Below are 24,044 nucleotides of genomic sequence, written 5' to 3'. Positions count from 1 at the left end.
CTAACAAGCACCACACTATCCTCCATGTCCCGCCAGTGTACCCCACATTACTAACAAGCACCACACTATCCTCCATGTCCCGCCAGTGTACCCCACATTACTAACAAGCACCACACTATCCCCCATGTCCCTCCAGTGTACCCCCACATTACTAACAAGCACCACACTATCCTCCATGTCCCTCCAGTGTACCCCCACATTACTAACAAGCACCACACTATCCTCCATGTCCCGCCAGTGTACCCCACATTACTAACAAGCACCACACTATCCTCCATGTCCCTCCAGTGTACCCCACATTACTAACAAGCACCACACTATCCCCCATATCCCGCCAGTGTACCCCACATTACTAACAAGCACCACACTATCCCCCATATCCCTCCAGTGTACCCCACATTACTAACAAGCACCACACTATCCCCCATGTCCCTCCAGTGTACCCCACATTACTAACAAGCACCGCACTATCCCCCATGTCCCTCCAGTGTACCCCACATTACTAACAAGCACCACACTGTCCTCCATGTCCCTCCAGTGTACCCCACATTACTAACAAGCACCACACTATCCTCCATGTCCCGCCAGTGTACCCCACATTACTAACAAGCACCACACTATCCTCCATGTCCCGCCAGTGTACCCCACATTACTAACAAGCACCACACTATCCCCCATGTCCCTCCAGTGTACCCCCACATTACTAACAAGCACCACACTATCCTCCATGTCCCTCCAGTGTACCCCCACATTACTAACAAGCACCACACTATCCTCCATGTCCCGCCAGTGTACCCCACATTACTAACAAGCACCACACTATCCTCCATGTCCCGCCAGTGTACCCCACATTACTAACAAGCACCGCACTATCCCCCATGTCCCTCCAGTGTACCCCACATTACTAACAAGCACCGCACTATCCCCCATGTCCCTCCAGTGTACCCCACATTACTAACAAGCACCGCACTATCCCCCATGTCCCTCCAGTGTACCCCACATTACTAACAAGCACCGCACTATCCCCCATGTCCCTCCAGTGTACCCCACATTACTAACAAGCACCGCACTATCCCCCATGTCCCTCCAGTGTACCCCACATTACTAACAAGCACCGCACTCTCCTCCATGTCCCTCCAGTTTGCCCCCACACTGTTACTATCCCCCATGAACCTTAAAGAGCAGCCATTCCATTAAAACTGGTGTGCAAAACACCCAAACTCTTATCACCCCTGTGCATGATACCCACGGGGAGGGGTTACCTTGTGGTGACCAGATAGTTCCTATAAGCCTGCCCCCGCAATGCTAGCATTTCACCAATAGCCATATATTTCCTGTGCACCCCCTCACAAGCATTCTGCATCTCTCTAGTGCACCCCCATAGTGTTAAGCACTCCACAGCTCAGAGCCCCCGAAACAAGTTTCCCACAGCTCCCCATGTGTCTATTAAGGCTGAAGCCCAATGTGGCAGAAACACCACAGCAAAAACCGCAGCGTTTACAGTCCCTGCAAAGTGGAGTCTAGCGAATCCCAAATATCAGAAAATACCTGGGGAGTTTATGGACGTTGCAGCACATGGAAACTATATCTATGGAAACGCTGGCAGACTCCCTATAAGTATATCGAAAGTGGAAAGTCCGCAGAGGAAAACTGCGCATTTTATGTGAAAGGCCTTGTGGGAAGATCGCAATGTATTTCCACAGAGGTTTTTCCTGCAGGGCTTTTTGGCTGTGGCCCCCTATGTGGGGCTTTAACCTAAAGCACATTGTCAATCACCTCTGCACCGCCAATGGAGGAGTTTCTTTGCGCCTCTTATACAAACCTTAGGACGGGTTCACATGGGGTATTTTGGACCGGAACATGAGACGAAGGCTGCCTCAGGTTTCAGTACAAAATACAGGTAGCCGCAACTGGATGTCGGTGCAGTGCACTCCGCTCCGTATTAGGTCCAAATGAATGGGCCTAGTCGGGAGGACGGAGTGTTTTCAGGCGGATGTTGCGAGGTGACTCAGCCTGAAGAATCAGCATGTCCGTTCTTTTTTCCGGGAGCTGGAACAAACGGCTCCTATTCGTTTCAATGGTAGCTGTCATTTTAGTCAGGATTTTGAGGTGGATACGGCCTCAAAATCCTGACCAAAAAAACCCGTGTGAACTTACCCTAAATCCACCAAGCATCAACCATAGCTTGTCATCCCCTACTGTAACACAGCTCTAAATCCCCCCCCCCAATTCACCCTGCACCCCACCATCTCCCCCCCCCCCACACGGCACCCCACCATCTCTCCCCCCCCACACGGCACCCCACCATCTCCCCCCCCCACACACGGCACCCCACCATCTCCCCCCCCACACACTACACCCCACCATCTCCCCCCCCACACACTACACCCCACCATCTCCCCCCCCACACACTACACCCCACCATCTCCCCCCCCCACACACTACACCCCACCATCTCCCCCCCCACACACTACACCCCACCATCTCCCCCCCCCCACACACTACACCCCACCATCTCCCCCCCCCACACACTACACCCCACCATCTCCCCCCCCCACACACTACACCCCACCATCTCCCCCCCCCACACACTACACCCCACCATCTCCCCCCCCCACACACTACACCCCACCATCTCCCCCCCCCACACACTACACCCCACCATCTCCCCCCCCCACACACTACACCCCACCATCTCCCCCCCCCACACACTACACCCCACCATCTCCCCCCCCCACACACTACACCCCACCATCTCCCCCCCACACACACTACACCCCACCATCTCCCCCCCCCACACACTACACCCCACCATCTCCCCCCCCCACACACTACACCCCACCATCTCCCCCCCCCACACACTACACCCCACCATCTCCCCCCCCCACACACTACACCCCACCATCTCCCCCCCCACACACTACACCCCACCATCTCCCCCCCCCACACACTACACCCCACCATCTCCCCCCCCCACACACTACACCCCACCATCTCCCCCCCCCACACACTACACCCCACCATCTCCCCCCCCACACACTACACCCCACCATCTCCCCCCCCACACACTACACCCCACCATCTCCCCCCCCACACACTACACCCCACCATCTCCCCCCCCACACACTACACCCCACCATCTCCCCCCCCACACACTACACCCCACCATCTCCCCCCCCCACACACTACACCCCACCATCTCCCCCCCACACACACTACACCCCACCATCTCCCCCCCACACACACTACACCCCACCATCTCCCCCCCACACACACTACACCCCACCATCTCCCCCCCCCACACACTACACCCCACCATCTCCCCCCCCCACACACTACACCCCACCATCTCCCCCCCCCACACACTACACCCCACCATCTCCCCCCCCCACACACACTACACCCCACCATCTCCCCCCCCCACACTACACCCCACCATCTCTCCCCCCCCACACACTACACCCCACCATCTCTCCCCCCCCCACACTACACCCCACCATCTCTCCCCCCCCCACACACTACACCCCACCATCTCTCCCCCCCCACACACTACACCCCACCATCTCTCCCCCCCCCACACACTACACCCCACCATCTCTCCCCCCCCACACTACACCCTGCACCCCATCTCTCCCCTACACTACACCCTGCACCCCACCATCTCTCCCCCCCCAAACTACACCCCACCATCTCCCCCCCCACACACTACACCCTGCACCCCACCATCTCTCCCCCCCCCCACACTACACCCCACCATCTCCCCCCCCACACACTACACCCTGCACCCCATCTCTCCCCTACACTACACCCTGCACCCCACCATCTCTCCCCCCCCCCACACTACACCCCACCATCTCTCCCCCCCCCACACTACACCCTGCACCCCATCTCTCCCCTACACTACACCCTGCACCCCACCATCTCTCCCCCCCCACACACTACACCCCACCATCTCTCCCCCCCCACACTACACCCCACCATCTCTCCCCCCCCCACACTACACCCCACCATCTCTCCCCCCCCACACTACACCCCACCATCTCTCCCCCCCCACACTACACCCCACCATCTCTCCCCCCCACACTACACCCCACCATCTCTCCCCCCCACACTACACCCCACCATCTCTCCCCCCCACACTGCACCCCACCATCTCTCCCCCCCACACTGCACCCCACCATCTCTCCCCCCCCCCACACTGCACCCCACCATCTCTCCCCCCCACACACTGCACCCCACCATCTCTCCCCCCCCACACTGCACCCCACCATCTCTCCCCCCCCACACTGCACCCCACCATCTCTCCCCCCCCACACTGCACCCCACCATCTCTCCCCCCCACACTGCACCCCACCCACCATCTCTCCCCCCCACACTGCACCCCACCCACCATCTCTCCCCCCCACACTGCACCCCACCATCTCTCCCCCCCCACACTACACCCCACCATCTCTCCCCCCCACCCTGCACCCCACAATCTCTCTCCCTCCACCCTGCACCCCACAATCTCTCTCCCCCCCACCCTGCACCCCACCATCTCTCCCCCTCTACACTGCTCCCTGCAGTCCACCTACTGTATCTTCCCCCTTCACCACCTCATGCACCTCACAGCAGCTCTCCATGTTGCTCCACTACACAGGATACAGTGGAAGGTCCTGCTTACAATTAAAGACACGCCCATCCGGTCATGTGACCTTGTGACGTCAGAAGGTCCTTACGGTGTCTAGTATTTAGCCTTTACCCATTGCAGTGGAGGAACATGCAGAGATCTGGGCTGCATTGTGTAGTGGGGCTGAGAGATGTAGGTGCATGGTGTGCTCTGTGGGGTGGTGGTGGGGGAGGTACTTAGTAGTGTGTACTGTGGGGAGAGAGATGTGGGGTGCATGGTGTACTATGGAGGAAAGATGTGGGGTGCATACGGTAGTAGAGAGGCACATGGAGAGCTGGGGGGTGGTTGTGGTGATGCACAAGAGGCTCATGAAGAATGGAGGAATCTTTCATATCTGTGTTAGGGCTAGTTCACACGGGGACATGGAGGCGGAGTTTGACTGCGGAATCCACGTCCTAATCTGCCTCCATACAATGATAGTCTATGTAGAGGCTTTTTTTTTTTCGCTAGCGTTTTTTTACCCTAGACGAAAAAAGAAGCTACATGATCTTTCTTCAGGCTTTTTTTTTACCGCGCGGTTTTTTGCATACAAATGCGTCGCGTTTTTTTTTTCTACAAAAAAACGCACGGTAAAAATGCAACGCGGTTTTTGCGGCCCGTTCTCTTTTAAGGAATGGGAAAAGCACCTGGCCTTGTTGGAAGTAGTTTTTACAAAAAAAAGCTCCACAAAAACAGGCCAAGGTCCAAAAAAACGCTTCCTAATTAGGAAGCATTTTTTTCCGGTGCCAAAATAAGCCACACATAATTTACGTGTGAACTAAGCCTTAGGTTTCCATGAGAGGCAAACGTTGGGCTTCGGCCATAAAAGGCACATGGGGAGCTGTGTGAAACTTGTTTGGAGTGCTCTGAGCTGTGGAGTGCTTATTAACACTATGGGGGTGCACTAGAGAGATGTATAATGCTTGTCTGGGGGTGCACAGGAAATATATAGCTATTGGTGAAATAACTGCTAGCAGTGCGGGGGTATCTTGCAGGGGGGGTCATAAGAATTTGAACTTTTCTCTGGAATTTGGACTGGTGAGGACCTGGCTGTGTGTATATAAATAAATAAATATATATATATATATAAATATATATATATATATATATATATATATATATACATACAGTCACTGGTGAGGACCTGGTCCTTCTGGAGTAGGAGATTTAGCCATTTTACTGTGAGCTGGCTAAATACTACTTCAGTTCAGATCCTGACCACTAGGGGGGAATAGGTCCTGACCAGTAATGGGAATTAGATCACACTGAGGTGGCTAATACTATAAGTGATAAGGAGCAGGTCCTTACTGAGTATAGGATTTAGTCACAACCCTATTGTAATCAATGGTGTCCAGTGGCATTTTATTGATTAGTCCATTTGAATTTAGCGCTAAAGAAGGTGTTTTGGGGCTCCTTTCATATTGGATGAATCATAGCGGCCCTCAGCGGCTATTAATTGTGCAGGACCCCTAGGATTCAGCCCAGTGTTGTGACAGTGACAGCCATTGTGAGCGCATTCTGCTGGCTGGAGGTGCTGAGGTGAATGAAGCTGTGTGATCACATCCTATGTGTGGGCAGCGCTGTGATGCGCCTCAGCCTGGAATGCAGGCCAGGAGTTTTACTTTCAGTTTATTGATGTCCCGCCCACACAGGCCGGCTGAGCTCACACTGCAATATCTCATGTTAATGGGAAACAGGTAAGATAAATTTCATTTTTACCGCACATTTGTCCTATAACCATCTTTCTGAGTTGCCTGGGGCACTGTGGTTTTTTCAGCTTAAGGGTGGCCAACCCCTTTAAGATAGTTTATCAGTAGTAGGGTCCATTCCCATGATGTAACGCGGTGTTGATTCTGACACGTAAACTCGTATCAGAGTCAGCGCTGCAAAACAGAATCTCATTGACTTCAATGGGTTCAGTTTAGCGCGTGTAACACATTGAAACCAATGGATTAAAAAGCCTCCCATTGATTTCAATGTGTTACGCGAGCTAAACGGAACCCATTGAAGTCAATGGGATTATGTTTTGCAGCGCTGACTCTGATGTCAGAATCAACGCCGCGTTACATCATGGGAACGGACCCTTAGACCCAGTTCACATCTACTTTTAGGTCACTCCATTCTCCTCTCCGCATGATAAATATGCAAACAACACTATTTTGTCCTCATTTTTCATGCGGAAACCGAGTGGAAACCACATGGACCCCATTTATAGTCTATGGTATCTGCGGGTTTCCTAAGTTAACCGCTTTTTTATGAGGATTAGGTTTCCGTTCAGGGGGTCCCAAAGCAAAGTCCCTGAATGGAAACCCATATACAAATGTGAACCGGGCCATTTACGAAGGACCCTGGACCTCCGCAGATCAGCTATACTAGGATAGTGTAATGTTTACATGGTGGAAACTATGCTGTTTACTTGCCATACAAAATGTAGCAGCAGCTTTAGATACCGCAGCACTGCAGCTAAACCCGCCATTACTAATCGTACAGAGAGTGTTTGGGATTGGTGTTCCCAGTGAAGGCAGATTGAGTTTCAGCAAATCTAGGAACGGGGTTAACTCTTCACATCACTACTTTACACCCCACCATCCATAGGTACATCCAGAGCTTTGGATTACTGCCTTTGACATTGGCGGCATATTTTTGGGAGAAGAAATCTTGGCCTTTCTCTTCCTTCCTTCTCCCCGTTAATAACATTAGCACATTATTTACTACTTCAGTGAACAGGGAAAGTATTTTAGCAAGCATCAGGATCAAGAAGGAAGAACAGGCTTTAGACAGTCCCAGGAGATAAGAGAATAAGTCTCTGTTGATACAAGTGAACTACAGTAAGTAAAACTGACATGTTGTAAGCAGCAAACATAAGAAATATAGGAATCAAATGCATAAAATACAGCCAAAAAACTGTAACATAAAGATAATATCGCATATAGAGCCTCTGACAGTATGCTACTGAGGTTTACGACTAAGGCCCGATTCACATTTGCGAAACCTAATCCGTATAAAAAAGGGGGTTACCGCAGACCCCATAGACTGTAATGGGGTCCGTGTGGTTTCCGCTCAGTCTCCTAAAGAAATGCGCTGCTTGTAGGAATTTTCTCTCTGCATTTTTCATGCGGAGAGGGGAACGGAATCTCCAAATGCAAACGTGACCTGGGCCTATGGCTTTATTCACACACCATTGTCAACCAAAATTACAAGAAAAAGTTATGACCTTTGAAAGGCAAAAAATGAGAAATGAAAATGCAAAACAATGAAGGGAGTCGACCACCTCCTCCAAGAATACGTAACAGCTACCACCGTGTTACAGAGCATAACACAGTGACAAACAATATACCTCTGTTATATGTCACTTTTGTAGATTTGGAGAGAAACAAAGAAACAACGTTGAAGTCTTATGCAAATGAGGCAGATGGTGCTCTGGGGGCGGGACTTCATCCACGGACCACTGATTTGGCCACTCAGACCACTACCATCGTCTGCAGGCACCACCTCATGCAGTAAGAGTAGTTGTTCCCACTGCTATGACATCCCCCATCCTACTTATGCAACAAGAGCAGTGCTCCCAGGGATCAAGGCCCGCCCCCAGTGCACCAACTGCCTCATTGGCATCAAAGTTGTTTTTCTCCAAATCTGGAAAAGTGAGATCACATCACTAAAGTCTGTTTTTCTCTCCTTGTATGGCTGAGATTGATCAATCCATGGTAGCCCTTTGTAGGGTTAAGTGAGCACCTTCATCTTGCCAACCATGGGAGTGCAAGCTTATGGAGCCCTTGTTATTTTCTGATATGCTCCAATGATAGTCGGCACCAAAGCTTCGTGTAATGTATTCCGATGGAGTCGCTTTCATCATCTCGCACATTTTTCCCACTAACATTCGTTGTCTTACACGTGAGTCATAAGAACATTTGTTCTAGGGATATTCCTGTGGTGGGTAGGCGGCAAGTCTCACCTCCCTCTCTCATCAGTATCTGCTGCAACAACCCACAGGGTGGAATGAGTCCATACATATACAGTCCTATGAAAAAGTTTGGGCACCCCTATTAATCTTAATCATTTTTTGTTCTAAATATTTTGGTGTTTGCAACAGCCATTTCAGTTTGATATATCTAATAACTGATGGACACAGTAATATTTCAGGATTGAAATGAGGTTTATTGTACTAACAGAAAATGTGCAATATGCATTAAACCAAAATTTGACCGATGCAAAAGTATGGGCACCTCAACAGAAAAGTGACAGCCCGCTTCAAATCATCCCACAGATGTTCAATGATATTCAGGTCTGGGGACTGGGATGGCCATTCCAGAACATTGTAATTGTTCCTCTGCATGAATGCCTGAGGATTTGGAGCGGTGTTTTGGATCATTGTCTTGCTGAAATATCCATCCCCGGCGTAACTTCAACTTCGTCACTGATTCTTGAACATTATTCTCAAGAATCTGCTGATACTGAGTGGAATCCATGCGACTCTCAACTTTAACAAGATTCCCGATGCCGGCATTGGCCACACAGCCCCAAAGCATGATGGAACCTCCACCAAATTTTACAGTGGGTAGCATGTGTTTTTCTTGGAATGCTGTTTCTTTTTGGACGCCATGCATAACGCCTTTTTTTTATAACCAAACAACTCAATTTTTGTTTCCAAAATGAAGCTGCCTTATCCAAATGTGCTTTTTCATACCTCAGGCAACTCTATTTGTGGCGTACGTGCAGAAACGGCTTCTTTCTCATCACTCTCCCATACAGCTTCTCCTTGTGCAAAGTGCGCTGTATAGTTGACCGATGCACAGTGACACCATCTGCAGCAAGATGATGCTGCAGCTCTTTGGAGGTGGTCTGTGGATTGTCCTTGACTGTTCTCACCATTCTTCTTCTCTGCCTTTCTGATATTTTTCTTGGCCTGCCACTTCTGGGCTTAACAAGAACTGTCCCTGTGGTCTTCCATTTCCTTACTATGTTCCTCACAGTGGAAACTGACAGGTTAAATCTCTGAGACAACTTTTTGTATCCTTCCCCTGAACAACTATGTTGAACAATCTTTGTTTTCAGATCATTTGAGAGTTGTTTTGAGTAGCCCATGATGCCGCTCTTCAGAGGAGATTCAAATAGGAGATCAACTTGCAATTGGCCACCTTAAATACCTTTTCTTATGATTGGATACATCTGGCTATGAAGTTCAAAGCTCACTGAGGTTACAAAACCAATTTTGTGCTTCAGTAAGTCAGTAAAAAGTAGTTAGGGGAATTCAAATCAATAAAATGATAAGGGTGCCCATACTTTTGCACCGGTCAAATTTTGGTTTAATGCATATTGCACATTTTCTGTTAGTACAATAAACCTCATTTCAATCCTGAAATATTACTGTGTCCATCAGTTATTAGATATATCAAACTGAAATGGCTGTTGCAAACACCAAAATATTTAGAACAAAAAATGATTAAGATTAATAGGGGTGCCCAAACTTTTTCATAGGACTGTATAACGAAAAGTATTAAAGAAGCCACGTTCACACTGGCACTTTATTAACCCAATGCCTTATCCAACAAGGCTTAGCAAAATCTTCATCCATGTTTGGCTACACAATTCTAGCTTTTCTCACCACCCTTAGCCCATTTCTGACTTACCGTCTTCCAAAACTTACACCTTCTGTATTTTTCTGTTCCTAGAACTGTATGGGGACTTATTTTTTATAGGACAAATTTTATTTTGTCATGATACCATTTAATATTCCATAGGAAGCTCTAAAAATTCAGAATCGGGTGGAATTAAGAGAAAAACTGCCTTCATATGGGTCTCGTTTTTACGGCGTTCGCTGTATGGTAAAAATGACGCGTTCCTTAACTTGTTTGAGTTGGCGATAACAAATTTATATAGTTTTTTTTACAAAAATCTAAAACTTCAAAAACATTATTATAAAGGTAATATTCTGACACCTGTCTGTGTACTTAGCTATGTAGGGCTTTTTCTTTTTCCACCGGAACATGTATTTTTTTTTATTTATTTATATCATTTAGGAGTATGTCCGACATTTTGGTCACGGATAGGTCATCAATATTTAAAGAGAACCTTTCACCACCTCCATCTCTATATCATCTGTTAATGGCTGCTGCTCCGGCGATTCCAGCACAATCGGAATTTTTCTCTAGCCCCCACCGTTCCTGAGCAATCATTGCTGTTAGTTTTGGTGCCTGATATACTATTTAGGTTCTGTACTGTTAGAAGGGCCGTGTCAAGCAGGAGCAGACAAAGGGTGTGATTCTGAGCTCTGACAATGGCTGCCTCTGATTGGTGCCCTGAGTCACACCCCCTGCCTGACACCGAAACAAACAAAAAAAGATTGTTTTCAGCTCACCATATAGCGTATCCTTATAAATCCCAGGAGATGAAAAAAGCCACTGCATGAACTCAGGCCACTACACAATATAAGACTCCAGATAAAAAGACTCTGCTCAAACTGGGAAAGGATCCAAGAGACATCCGGTATAAATAAAAATTAACTTTTATTTTTTTCCCATTAAAAAAGAGGGGATTACATGAGTTTCAGATCCAAAAAAGTTGCTACGCGTTTCGGTACCGAAGTACCTTCCTCATGGCACCGCCTACCTGCCTGACACCGCCCTTGTAACATTACAGAGCTTAAATAGCACATTAGGCACCAAAACTAACTGCACTTGTTGCTCAGCACTCAACTCCGCTTTTCTTCTCTGCTCCAGATGCCAAGTGCTGGTGTCACAACAGACCCCCAGAGCACTGATGCAGATCTTCTAAGAAGTCAGAACACACCCTGACTTCAGTGCACTTGCGCTGTAATGTCAGCACGTGCGCAGTGAAGCCAGAGTGTATGTCCTTGGATTCAATGAAGAACTGCACAGGTGCCGGGAGCACCAGAGATGAGTCCGATGAGACTAGTGAGGTCATGTCGTTTTTTTGGGGGGAGGTTTTCAGCTAGAGGAAAAAATCTGCTTCTGACTCCCACTGAAATGAAAGGGAGGCGTTTTTTATGGCAGATTTTGAGACTACGTGGGGTCTTATCCTTAACGGGATTTTGCACAATAAACATTTAAGGGTAAGTTCACACAGCGCAAAAGGAAAAGGAATTTTCCACCGTCGCTTTCCTCCCGCAGGCTACCCGAGACAGCATGTGGCATTGGCATCCCGTTGCAGCATTCCCATTGCACTGCTGATTAGGCCCAGGTGAAGGAGGTGGAATGAGAATATTACTGTATATCAGTAATATTAAAATTGTCACATAACTGCCAGAGAAAGCATTAGGGTAAGGGCCTGTTCACAAGGGGAAAGAGGTGGCGGATTATGGCGCAGAATCCATGTTATAATCCGCTGCCTCACAATCGTGGTCTATGGAGACCACTAGCGAGCTGCGTGGATTCTGCCTGGTGGCAGCAACCTTCGGAGTCGGCCCATTCATTTGAGCCGACTCTGAAAGGGAAAGCCGCGTCCACGACAGGCTGGTTTTCACCCAAGAGTGACGCGGCTCCCCGCATCACTCTCGGTGCCAAAATCCGCCCCCCCCATGTGCTTTTTTTGATGCAGATTTTGTTACGTTTTTTTGAGTGACTACAAAGGGAATGCTCAATCCACTCCTGGCTTTAGATTAAAAAAAAACAAGATAATCTACGGTATATCAAGCCATAGAGAGAATCTTTCACCATCACCAATTCAAGTTCTTACCATCCATTTATAGGTGCTGCTCCACTGACTCCAGCAAAATTGGAATTTTCCAATGATTTTGAAGCGGAATCTGCCTCAAAAAACACCTCCCATTCAGAGTCAGAAGCAGATTTTTTTCATCTAGCTGAAAAAATAAACAAAAAAAGCGACGTCCTATTTTCAGGCAGATTCCGCCTTGAAAAAAACCATTAAAATCAATGGGAGTCGGAAAAATGGTTAACCTGGTTTTTGAAGCTTTTTTTTTTTTTCAATCATAAAAAAAGCATCAAAAAAGTTTCCTAATTTCTGAAGTAGATTTTTTCAGCCTGCAAAAAAAATCTTCATGAACATACCCTTAGCCTAAGGCCCTACGTAGTGGAAAGCAGTTTTAAAAAAGTGGCAGAAAAAACGCAATGGAAATGCGAAAAAAATGTTTTTCTCCCCAGTCGTTTTCATTCCATTTTTGCAGAGATTTTAATCTGCAGATTTTCTTCCCTAATTAAACCTATAAGGCTATGTTCACACAGAGTTTTTTGCAGGCGGATTTTGACGCGGAATCCGCCTCAAAATCCGTCTCCCATTCATTTCAAAGGGAGTCACTCGCCGCTTTTGCCCGCTAGCGATTTTTTTCAGCTAGTGCGGAAAAAAAGCAACATGCCCAATCTTCATGCGGATTTTGCAGCTGAGTCAGCCGCGGCATCTGAGGCTCGAGACTCCGTCCTGATTAAGCCCATTCATTGGGGACTAATCAGGAGCGGGATGCTGCGATGGAATGGCAATGCACTGCACCGGCATCCTGACGCGGCTAGCCGCACGAAAAGCCGGAAACCTTTGCTGCCATGTGAATTTACCCTTAGGAAAACACCAGCATTTCCGCGGGTATAAAGCTAGGTTCACACCTGTGTTTGGGTTTCCATATGTGGGGTCTTCTTGGGGAACAGAAACCTAATCCACTTAAAAAAGCGGTTACCCGCAGACCTCATAAACTATAATGGGATCTGCCAGGTTAGCGCCCAATTTCCGCCAGAAAAATGTGGACACAAACGTCCTGCTTTCGGAATGGGGAACAGAAGAATCCCAGAATGAAGATCGGGCGCAGGTGTGAACCCAGCCTTATTGACATGCTGAGATTTTTTACAAATGTGGGTGTTTTTTTAAATTGCAGCATTTTTTTTTCCTACAATGTGTGGATGGGATTAGCCAGAATCTCATTCACTTTTCAGATATTGTACAACGCAGCTTTTGGAAAATATCCTACATGATGGCAATGTAGGGCTTTACCCCAAGTCATCTTTTCTATAGTTGACTTCTGGAGAGACTATGGCTCATGTACACAGGGGTACAGCAGGTCAGTTATGTAGCAGGGTTTCCATTGAGACATCTAGCGTACCCCTGTGTGCACCCGAATTCATACAGAAGCATACATAGTGCCTACAAATCCAACACAAAATACTATGACATATTGGATGTTACATGCACAGAAGTATTCTCCCCTAAAAGCGATCTAGGGAGCCATATGTCCTCCATGTGCTGCCCCGGGCTCTGCGCCCCGTGTATATTGCATTGTTCTGCTATGATATAGCATGCAATGAACGGTAACGCTGCACTTATAGACAGTATGCATGAGCGATTCCCGGCCGACAACTATTTCCATGTCACAAAGTGCAAGCCTTCAAATATTAATAAGTGCAAAAGTGAAATGAGGGATATCGTACGTACCGGCAGCGAGCGAAGTCTAAGAACAACTACCTCCATCTTCCCATCCTGAACCACTGAAGCGTTTTCTTAAAGCAGGTCCCGATATCAAAGACGCCTATTGTCAGATAACAATAAATTTCACAAAAACAGGATTTGTGGAGCCTGACCCTGATAATCTGGAGCCATCTGCTCATCTTAATAGTCGCTTCTCATCACCAGGGAAACAAGTCAACTGCGCCGTCAAATAAGAATGGGAGGCAACTGGGGGCTTCCAGCAGCCTAGAGAGATGCCTACAATCCATATGAGCATGTGGGAGCGCCGCAAACATTGTAGGGTGGCCATATGGAGCGCACGCTCAGCTCTGCTGCTCCACAGGACGGCCTGGAAACTCTTACAAGTAACAGGGAGATGAAATCGCTTATTTACGTAGGCTTTTCAGGAGCAACAAACGTACCCGGTCGTGATCTTACTATACGTAGGACCCTCGGGGTCAGTGATAGGGAATCCAACACGTGTATTTGGTATGACAAGGTACAAAATAGATCAAAGCAGTTATAATAGCATATAATACAAGGTTCACACTCCGTTGTTCTGCTCCATTCATAATAGCGGTAACATACTTCGTCTGAAAGACCCCATTGACTAAAATGGGGTCCGTGATTTTAAAACTGAAACCGGTGGAGTAAAAAGTCATCCGTGCAGGACAACTTCCTCTGCTCAGGCGGACACTGCCATGGCGAAGATGTGAACGTGGCCATAGAGAATGTAGAAGAAGGGACATGACACATGTCCTGAAAGGAAATTTAAAACTAACGCCCCACTTTGCAGAAACGCAACTTTTTTTGTTGCAGATTTTGCTGCGTTTTTTCAAGCCAAAGCCAGAAGTGGATTGAGCAGAAGGGAGAAGTATAAGAATTTCTTATATACTGTATTTCCCATTCCTTCTGAAGCCATTTTTGTCTTTCCGCAGCGTGGGGCCTTATCGCATAAAGTCGCACAACTCTTTGTCACTGTGTGGTCCTGGCCTTCTACAGAGTTCTTCTGATTCACTGAACATGAAGTGGAGTATATGGGATAATGTCTCCACCTCCCCCTGCAAATGATCAGATACCTCGTAGAGGCTGAACACATCTATACAGGTCATAGGATTGTAAGCGAAATCAGGACTTTGGAATGGTCCGAGTCAGATCCGACTCCAGCTTCAATATAAAACAATTATTAAAAATTTTATTATACTATTATTGATACTGTATAATTACATAACATTCACATATTCACATCTGCACTGTCCTATCTGTTTTTCTGGTCCGTGGCAGAACCCCAGAAATGGCGGACACAAACGGATTCAGGGTGAGACACAAATGGATCCTGAGGACCCTCACTGGCTACAATGGGATCTATATGTGTCCATGTGGGGTTTTTTTTGTTTTTTTTTTACTAAAGTTGGACATTTCTGACCGACACTGCGACAGAGTCTCTGAACAGAGAATGCTCACAGATGTGCACATAGTCTTACACGCTGAGCTTGTTGCATATGTAACTTCTTCAGAAATCAATCACTACTGTTTTGCTACACTACAGGAGCTTCAAATCTTCCATCTGACCGTGGCTTTCAGCCATTTATGAAGGAGTCAGAGCCTCCTGACTCAAGAACCACTTTCCTCTCTGCATGACTCGTGCGGACATGGTGCGGAAAACACATGGATCCATTATAGTCCATAGGGCCCGTGTGCTTTCAGTGCTTACCGCTTGTCAATGCGTTCAGTATTCCGATCAGGGGGTCCCCATGTGGACTCCCCAAACCCCGAACACAGATGTGAACTAGGCCTCAGGTGGACACCGATTTCTGTAGCACGTGCAAAAGTAGATCCACGCAAGTGTCTGCCATTGTCTTACAATAGGTCCGATCCTTAGGATTCTCCACAGGATGCGGAGCATAACACATGAAGAGATGAGCAAGTAGTATTCGATCGAGTAGGTATTCGATCGAATACTACGGTATTCGAAATACTCGTACTCGATTGAGTACCACTCGCTATTCGAATGTAAAAGTTCAATGCAGAACCAGCATTGATTGGCCGAATGCTATACAGTCGGCCAATCAACGCTGGTTCTTCTCCTACCTTTAGAAGTCTTCTCCGTGCAGCTTCCCCGCGGCGTGGCAGAGTGAATTCAGAGCCGGAAGACGCCGCGGGGACGCTCCACGGAGAAGACTTCTCGGAGGATCCAGCCCGACCCTCACTCGTGGATTTGGTACCCCTGAAACGAGCATTTTCCCCCCATAGACTATAATGGGGTTCGATATTCGATTCGAGTAGTCGAATATTGAGGGGCTACTCGAAACGAATATCGAACCTCGAACATTTTGTGACATAATTTCCTAACATTGACTTTGGGTGGTAAAGTTTTTCTATAGCTCCTCCAAAGCTATATGTTTCCCTCAAACCATTCAGTCATACGGCAAACCGTAAATATAAGAAACATAGGGGAGAATTTATTAAGATTGGCGATCTGTGCACCAGTCTTAATTGACTCCCTACACCCTAGTCGGTGCCAGATTTGTGGTGTGAGATAAATTCCGCATAACTGATATAATTGATAAGGTTGGAAAAAACTACAACACAAACAAAACTTCTTGCCCTTTGTGAAAACGCAATGGAACAAATGTTGCATTTTACAGTAGAGCGGGCATTTTACCTTGATTCGGATTAATGTCAATTATTTTGGGCACGCCCCTTTTAAAATCATGCACCTTATAAAGTATAAATAAGTGTTGTGCGAACCTTGTGAAATTCAATTTGGAAGGTTTGCCCAGCGGTTTCATATCAACCGAACATGTCCGAGCCAAAACTACTATTATACATTGGGGTCCCTTCAGCCCTAAAAGTATAACAAGCGGAGACCCAGAGAAGGTGATCAAACATAACAAATAGTGTTACTCACTAGAGATGAGCGAACACTATTCGAAACAGTCTAATAGCACGCTCCAATAGAAATGAATGGACGTAGCCAGCACACGGGGGGTTAAGCGGCCGGCCGCCGGCAAAGTCTGCATGCCGGCCGCTTCCATTCATTTCTATGGGAGCGTGCTATTCGAAACGGTTGTTTCGAATAGTGTTCGCTCATCTCTATTACTCACCTCTCCTGGGCTCTGGCACAGCTCCCTGTTCTTTTGCCAAATGTGGTGTCATGACGCATAGACATAAGTATCACGAAGCTGCATGACCAATGTGACTGCTCCATCACCGGCCTGACATCAGTCAGAACACCGGAAGAGAAGAGGGAGCTTCACGGAGCCCAGGAGAGGTGAGTAATACTGTTTTTTTATGTTTGCTCACCTGGGATGCCGATCATTATACTGGTAGGTTTGAAGAGACCCACAGAATACAGTATAAAAATAGCAGCTTCAGTTCGGACGTGTTCAATCCGAAAGAAACTTCAGAACCTTATGAATACTGTAATAATTGGACCAAAATCACTGATGTGAACAAAATCCCATTGGTTATCCTCGTTGACGTTCAGTTTCGGTTCTTTTTCGATTAATTACTTATTTTACAGTCCCAGAAAAGTGAAAACATTTTTGCTTAATCTCATCCCCGCAACACAGTGAGGCAGATTCATTAAGATTGGTGTAGTGTACCGCAGGGAACGAGAGGTTTATGAAGAGGCTTCGGCCTTCTCCAGAAAGGAAACCTACACCAGGACTTCCATTATAACTCATACCGGAAAATTGATCTGAGTTATAATGAATCTGTCGGCCCCACTTGGCCCACATTCACACCATGTGGCAAGTGAGGGGCAGAACAGGGGTTGTAGCACAGGTTTTGCACATGAATAGTCCTTGCAGGAAATGTGCGCCACAATATCATTGATAATTGAAAAATGTGCCCCATTGTTTAAAAACGCAGGTATTTTTGAAAAAAAAAAAACAAAAAAAAACCAGAATTAATTTTACTTGCAAAAACAGTGTTTTCCCTAAAAACTTATATGGGGGAGGCAAAAACGCAAAATGCAGTGAAGATTTTGCTGTGTGTTTTCAGCTACCTAAGGCCGGGGGACCACTTTGTGGATATGTAGCGTTTTGCCAAAAAACGCTGCATATTACAGTACCTGCAAAGTGGATGGGACTCTGACTAATCCCATCCACACATTGCAGAAAATAATCTGCTACAGAAATATTGCGATTCCAAAAACACAAGCACTTTTGTAAATTGCACCATGTCACTTATACCTAGGAAACCCTGGCGTTTCCGCATAGGTATAATAGGGGCAGAACAACCGCAAAGGAAAATTCTGCGGACTTCATGTGAAAAGCGCTTCCGCCACAGTGTTTTCTGCAACGCTTTTTGGCTGTGGCTCGCTAGGTGGGGCCTTAGCCTAAAAGAGGTTTCCGGCTTAGGACTAAGACCTTATGCACACGTGTGCACTGTCAGTGTGCTAGCCATGTTTTTCATGACTGGTACACTAAACCATTCATACACATGTATTTTCACGTCCCGTATATGGGGCAAAACTCAGGACTGGTCCTATTCTTGTCCAGTTCCCATGATCACTGACCTCAGTAAATGGGGGAGGTTCGTGCTGTTCAATAACAGTCCGGCAATAAGTACACGGTGTCTCTTACTTACTGATGGATAGGTCAATAATATGTGATCAGTGGGGGTCTGACACCGGGGACCCCAACAAATCAGCAGAGCCTCCTGTAAAAGTTCCCATGCACGGGCAGAGTTATACTTGGTATTCAGTGACTAGGCTACAGCACTCACCCAAATGTCAGACCCCACCACTCACATACTGAAGACCTAGACCATGGATGATTCATTATTATATGTCCAAGAAAACCCCTTTAAATCCGACCTACAACCCCACACTGCCATCTGTGTATAATCTGTGACAATCCTCATCCCATGCATGTGAATGGGGTTTCTGCGACTCTAATTGCAACCTATGAAAAATGTCCATGTGGAAGAAAAGTTGCGACAATGAGTAGCATGCAACTTATTCTGCGGGTTAGCATGGTGTTGACCAGCATCACCTGATGGGACTAATCCGTGTGCAGGTCCAAGACACGTCTACCTATATATCGATGTCAGAAATAAACGTCGTCTGTGAAACTCTGCCATAGATCAATAATACGCAAATCTGACGTGTGAACATACCTTTAGTCTCTATAGTTCCTTGAGACAGCTTCTGTAAAGTTGGTAAAAGCTCTCATATAATCTCTCTATGGCTAACGCCCCACCTAGCGAACCGCAGTTAAAAAACGCAGCAGGGAAAAAGCGTAGCGAAAATTCATTTGATTTTCCATTATCTTTTTGCTTTGTTTTTCTCTGTAGTTTTTCTTCCTATATTAAAATCTGTAATAAATTGTATTTCCGAGGCTTAAAATTGACAGGCTACGTTTTCCAAAAACGCATGCGTATTTAGAGGTAGAGCTTTTCTGCCGCTGTATTTTTCCATAAAGTTTGGATGGGATTAACCAAAATCTCGATCACTTTGCCGCTAATATAAAATGCTGCGGTTTTTTTTTCTACTGTATTTCCTCAACGTAGGACCTCATCTTATATCGGTTTTAGGCTGCTTTCACACGGAGTGACGCTCCGCTCATTCTGACACGTAAACACGTGTCAGAGTGAGTGCTGTAAAACAGAATCCCATTGACTTCAATGGGTGCCGTCTTACGCGCGCTACACATTGAAATCAATGGGTTAAAAAGCCTCCCACTGATTTCAATGTGTAGCGTGCGTAAGACGGCACCCATTGAAGTCAATGGGATTCTGTTTTACAGCGCTCACCCTGACACGTGTTTACTAGAGATGAGCGAACACTGTTCAGATCAGCCGATCCGAAAAGCACGTTCCCATAGAAATGAATGGAAGCACCTGTGACGCCGGCCGGCCGCCAGCAAAGTCAGCGTCACAGGTGCTTCCATTCATTTCTATGGGAGCGTGCTGTTCGGATCGGCTGATCCAAACAGTGTTCGCTCATCTCTAGTGTTTACTTGTCAGAATGAGCAGAGTGTTACTTCATGTGAAAGCATCCTTCAACATCCAATATAGCTGCCATACCCAGCTTTCCCAACAACAAACACGCTTTCCTAAGTCGGGAACAATTTTGGGTGGAGTTGGAAAAAAGTTACACTTATTAATATTTCATGATAATTTTTCATAGGAGTCAATCCCTGTTTTTTTTTTTTTTGTGAATTAGAGGATCTTTACTGCTTCTGACTGACCACAGCTGAAGGAGTCAGAGTCAGGGCAAGTGTCAGAGTCAGGCTATGGATAACTAGAGGAGTCGGTGGTTAGGCCTACGGTCTCCACAGCCCTGAATAATAAATCTGCCTAGTGATATATTAGTCTATTGCCGCATGAATGGGAAAAGTTTAACCCCTGCTTGACAACCAACATTGAATTTAATATTGTTATCAAACCGACCCAGCTTTCCCAGAAACATATAGAAAACATACTGTATGTAAACAGTTTTGACCTGCTAAAGTTTGACCATGACTGTCAGGGTATGAATTTGGGGGCGGCCAACGATCATAAGAACATGGGACCCTTGTATTCCGCTCTAAATGGAGGGTCATGTAACTGTGTTAGTGCACCACAAATCTCTATGGGACTGCGCAGAGGGTCAGAGCACAGCGCCGGGCTATCTTCATCAGCTCCAAAGAAATGAATGGCGTGGCAGTGCCCCTGTGTCGGGGTACAAGGGTCCCCACTGATCAGACCCTTATCACCGATCCTGCGAATACTTGGATAAGTTAAATCTCAGGCACTCTCATAGATAATGAATGGAGCGACAGGGTCTATGCTTAGGTCCAGTTCACATCTGCAAATGGGTTTCCGGCTAAAAAAGCGATTACCATAGGATACCCGCGGATCCCATAGACTATAACAGGGTCTGTGTGGTTGCCGCTCAGTTTCTGCTTGTAGGACTTTTCTCTCTGCAATGGCCCGATTGCAGATGTGAGCCAGGCCTTAGCCGGGAGAATCACAGCCCTGTTCTCAGGATCAGTGCGGGTCCAAGTGGTCAGACCACCGCCGATCTAAAGTTATTCTCTATATTATACATATACATAGGGCCTATAATATCAATAGCAAATAACTTAAAAACTTTGTACAACCCCTTTAAGTGCCAATGACTATTGTATCAGCATATAGGATAACCTGCTCAGCAATAGCCCAGAGAATCTCCACCGCCATACAAGTCCGAAACGTATCAATGAACTGGAGACTGCACAACCCGCAGATGGCTGACTATTAAGAGCCTGTTCACATCTTCCTTATTCTGTCCATTGAAGTACCAGAAGAAGAGAAAAATGGCCCATCTATTAACAACAGGTCCTGCGGAACCCCATTGGCTAGAATTTGGTCGGGTGTCCCTGCCTGGTGGGTGTGCGCCCCAAAGTGCTGCGTGCCTCGGGGTACCAACAAGTTACTCAGGCCAGGGGATTTAGATACTAGGCTAGGGAAGCCAAGTAAATTCTTGCCCTAGGTGTCAATGTGGGCAGGAAAGTGGGTAAAAGGCACAAAATATTGAGAAGACACCAATATAGAAAACGATATGAAGTTCTACATGATACAATAATAATAACATGCTATAGAACCCAATGGTAACAATTACTATTAGCTAAAGACACAATGATAAACAATATGAGAATATTTATGGAAACCATCAGCAAGCAGGTGACTAGTACGTTACATGTTTTGCTATTTTTTCACCTGCAGTGACTATGACACCAGATATCAGGATGACCACACAATGTAATATAAGTATACAGGACACATCACATACAGAATAAGTCACCCATGTGCAGGCCCTGACCCTGGCACTGACCTGGGGGGCACCAGCAGAGGTCACATCTGTGTCAGAGGGGAAAGTCATGGCAGTGACCCCAGGACTGGCACAGACCAGAAAGTCCTACATGACAAGATGGCAATGTCTGATGACACACTGCAGGCCCGCACACAACAAAGCCCCGCACACACGGCAGCCCCGGGCACCGCCGGGATGGCAGCCTGCTGCACGGCTACACAACGGGATGAGCAGGGCACCCGGGCCGAGAACAAAAGGGAAGCGGAGGAGGGATGCAGAGGCTGCGGCCGGGGGAGGATGCTCCGCTCCCGCCTGGTGCTGATGCTGACAGGGCGCTGACACCTACCCGCTGCCGTCATGAAATCCGTGGCATCCCGCCTGCTCACTCGGCTCTCAGCGCCATCTTCCCGCTGATCCCCGGGGTCCGGGCATGTGCCGGCCCAGGCTGCTCGCTCCCGACCCACGGCCATCCCACAACGGGGGAAAGAGAGAGAGAGAGCACGGCGGAGAGAAGGCGCGGCCCCGACCTCCAGAACGCGGCGGAGCTGAACCGGGAGGCGGCGCTGTGGGGACTCAACACCCGCTACACCCGGCCTGGGGGCTATCTGTGTGCGATAGGAGGACACGTCCTGCGCTATAGGGATATGGACCTGTATATACTGTATACTGATCTATAGTGATACATATATATCCTGCACTATAGGGATATAGACCTATATATACTGTATACTGATCTATAGTGATACATATACAGTATATCCTGCACTATAGGGATATAGACCTATATATACTGATCTATAGTGATATATATATACATCCTGCACTATAGGGATATAGACCTATATACACTGCCTGTATACTGATCTATAGTGATACATATACAACCTGCACTATAGGGATACAGACCTATATACACTGTATACTGAACTATAATAATACATATACATCCTGCACTATAGGGATATAGATCTATATACACTGTATACTGAAGTATAATAATACATATACATCCTGCGCTATAGGGATATGGACCTATATACACTGTATACTGATCTATAGTGATACATATATATCCTGCACTATAGGGATATAGACATATATACACTGTCTGTATACTGATCTATAATAATACATCCTGCACTATAGGGATATAGACCTATATATACTGTCTGTATACTGATCTATAATAATACATATACATCCTGCACTATAGGGATATAGACCTATATATACTGATCTATCTATAGTGATATATATACATCCTGCGCTATAGGGATATAGACCTATATACACTCTCTGTATACTGATCTATAATAATACATATACATCCTGCATTATAGGGATATAGACCTATATATACTGATCTATAGTGATACATACACTCACTGGCCACTTTATTAGGTACACCATGCTAGTAACTGGTTGGACCCCCTTTTGCCTTCAGAACTGCCTCAATTCTTCGTGGCATAGATTCAACAAGGTGCTGGAAGCGTTCCTCAGAGATTTTGGTCCATATTGACATGATGGCATCACACAGTTGCCGCAGATTTGTCGGCTGCACATCCCTGATGCGAATCTCCCGTTCCACCACATCCCAAAGATGCTCTATTGGATTGAGATCTGGTGACTGTGGAGGCCATTGGAGTACAGTGAACTCATTGTCATGTTCAAGAAACCAGTCTGAGATGATTCCAGCTTTATGACATGGCATTGCATTATCCTGCTGAAAGTAGCCATCAGATGTTGGGTACATTGTGGTCATAAAGGGATGGACATGGTCAGCAACAATACTCAGGTAGGCTTTGGCGTTGCAACGATGCTCAATTGGTACCAAGGGGCCCAAAGAGTGCCAAGAAAATATTCCCCACACCATGACACCACCACCACCAGCCTGAACCGTTGATACAAGGCAGGATGGATCCATGTTTTCATGTTGTTGACGCCAAATTCTGACCCTACCATCCGAATGTCGCAGCAGAAATCGAGACTCATCAGACCAGGCAACGTTTTTCCAATCTTCAATTGTCCAATTTCGATGAGCTTGTGCAAATTGTAGCCTCAGTTTCCTGTTCTTAGCTGAAAGGAGTGGCACCCGGTGTGGTCTTCTGCTGCTGTAGCCCATCTGCCTCAAAGTTTGACGTACTGTGCGTTCAGAGATGCTCTTCTGGCTACCTTGGTTGTAACGGGTGGCTATTTGAGTCACTGTTG

The 24,044-nt window shown here is 46.8% G+C and overlaps 1 protein-coding gene across 3 annotated transcripts in view; it reads right to left on the bottom strand.

Moving 5' to 3' along the window:
- The window catches only part of PAK5 (p21 (RAC1) activated kinase 5), a 113,885-nt gene extending 91,562 nt beyond the window's left edge, over positions 1-22,323 (bottom strand). For 2 of the 3 annotated variants that reach the window (XM_075267415.1, XM_075267416.1), the window contains exon 1: positions 22,183-22,323. In XM_075267415.1, coding sequence (XP_075123516.1) covers positions 22,183-22,306 — 124 coding nt within the window. In that variant the 5' untranslated portion in view covers positions 22,307-22,323. Of the gene's footprint in view, positions 1-14,038; positions 14,240-22,182 lie in introns of those variants that run through there. The other variant, XM_075267417.1, reaches the window with a different exon arrangement.
- Positions 22,324-24,044: the final 1,721 nt, after the last annotated feature.

This window comes from Leptodactylus fuscus, chromosome 3 (genome assembly GCF_031893055.1).
Source record: "Leptodactylus fuscus isolate aLepFus1 chromosome 3, aLepFus1.hap2, whole genome shotgun sequence".
NCBI lineage: Eukaryota > Metazoa > Chordata > Amphibia > Anura > Leptodactylidae > Leptodactylus > Leptodactylus fuscus.
Note: the sequence above shows the minus strand (reverse complement) of the source record. Positions and strands in the feature narration are given on the sequence as shown.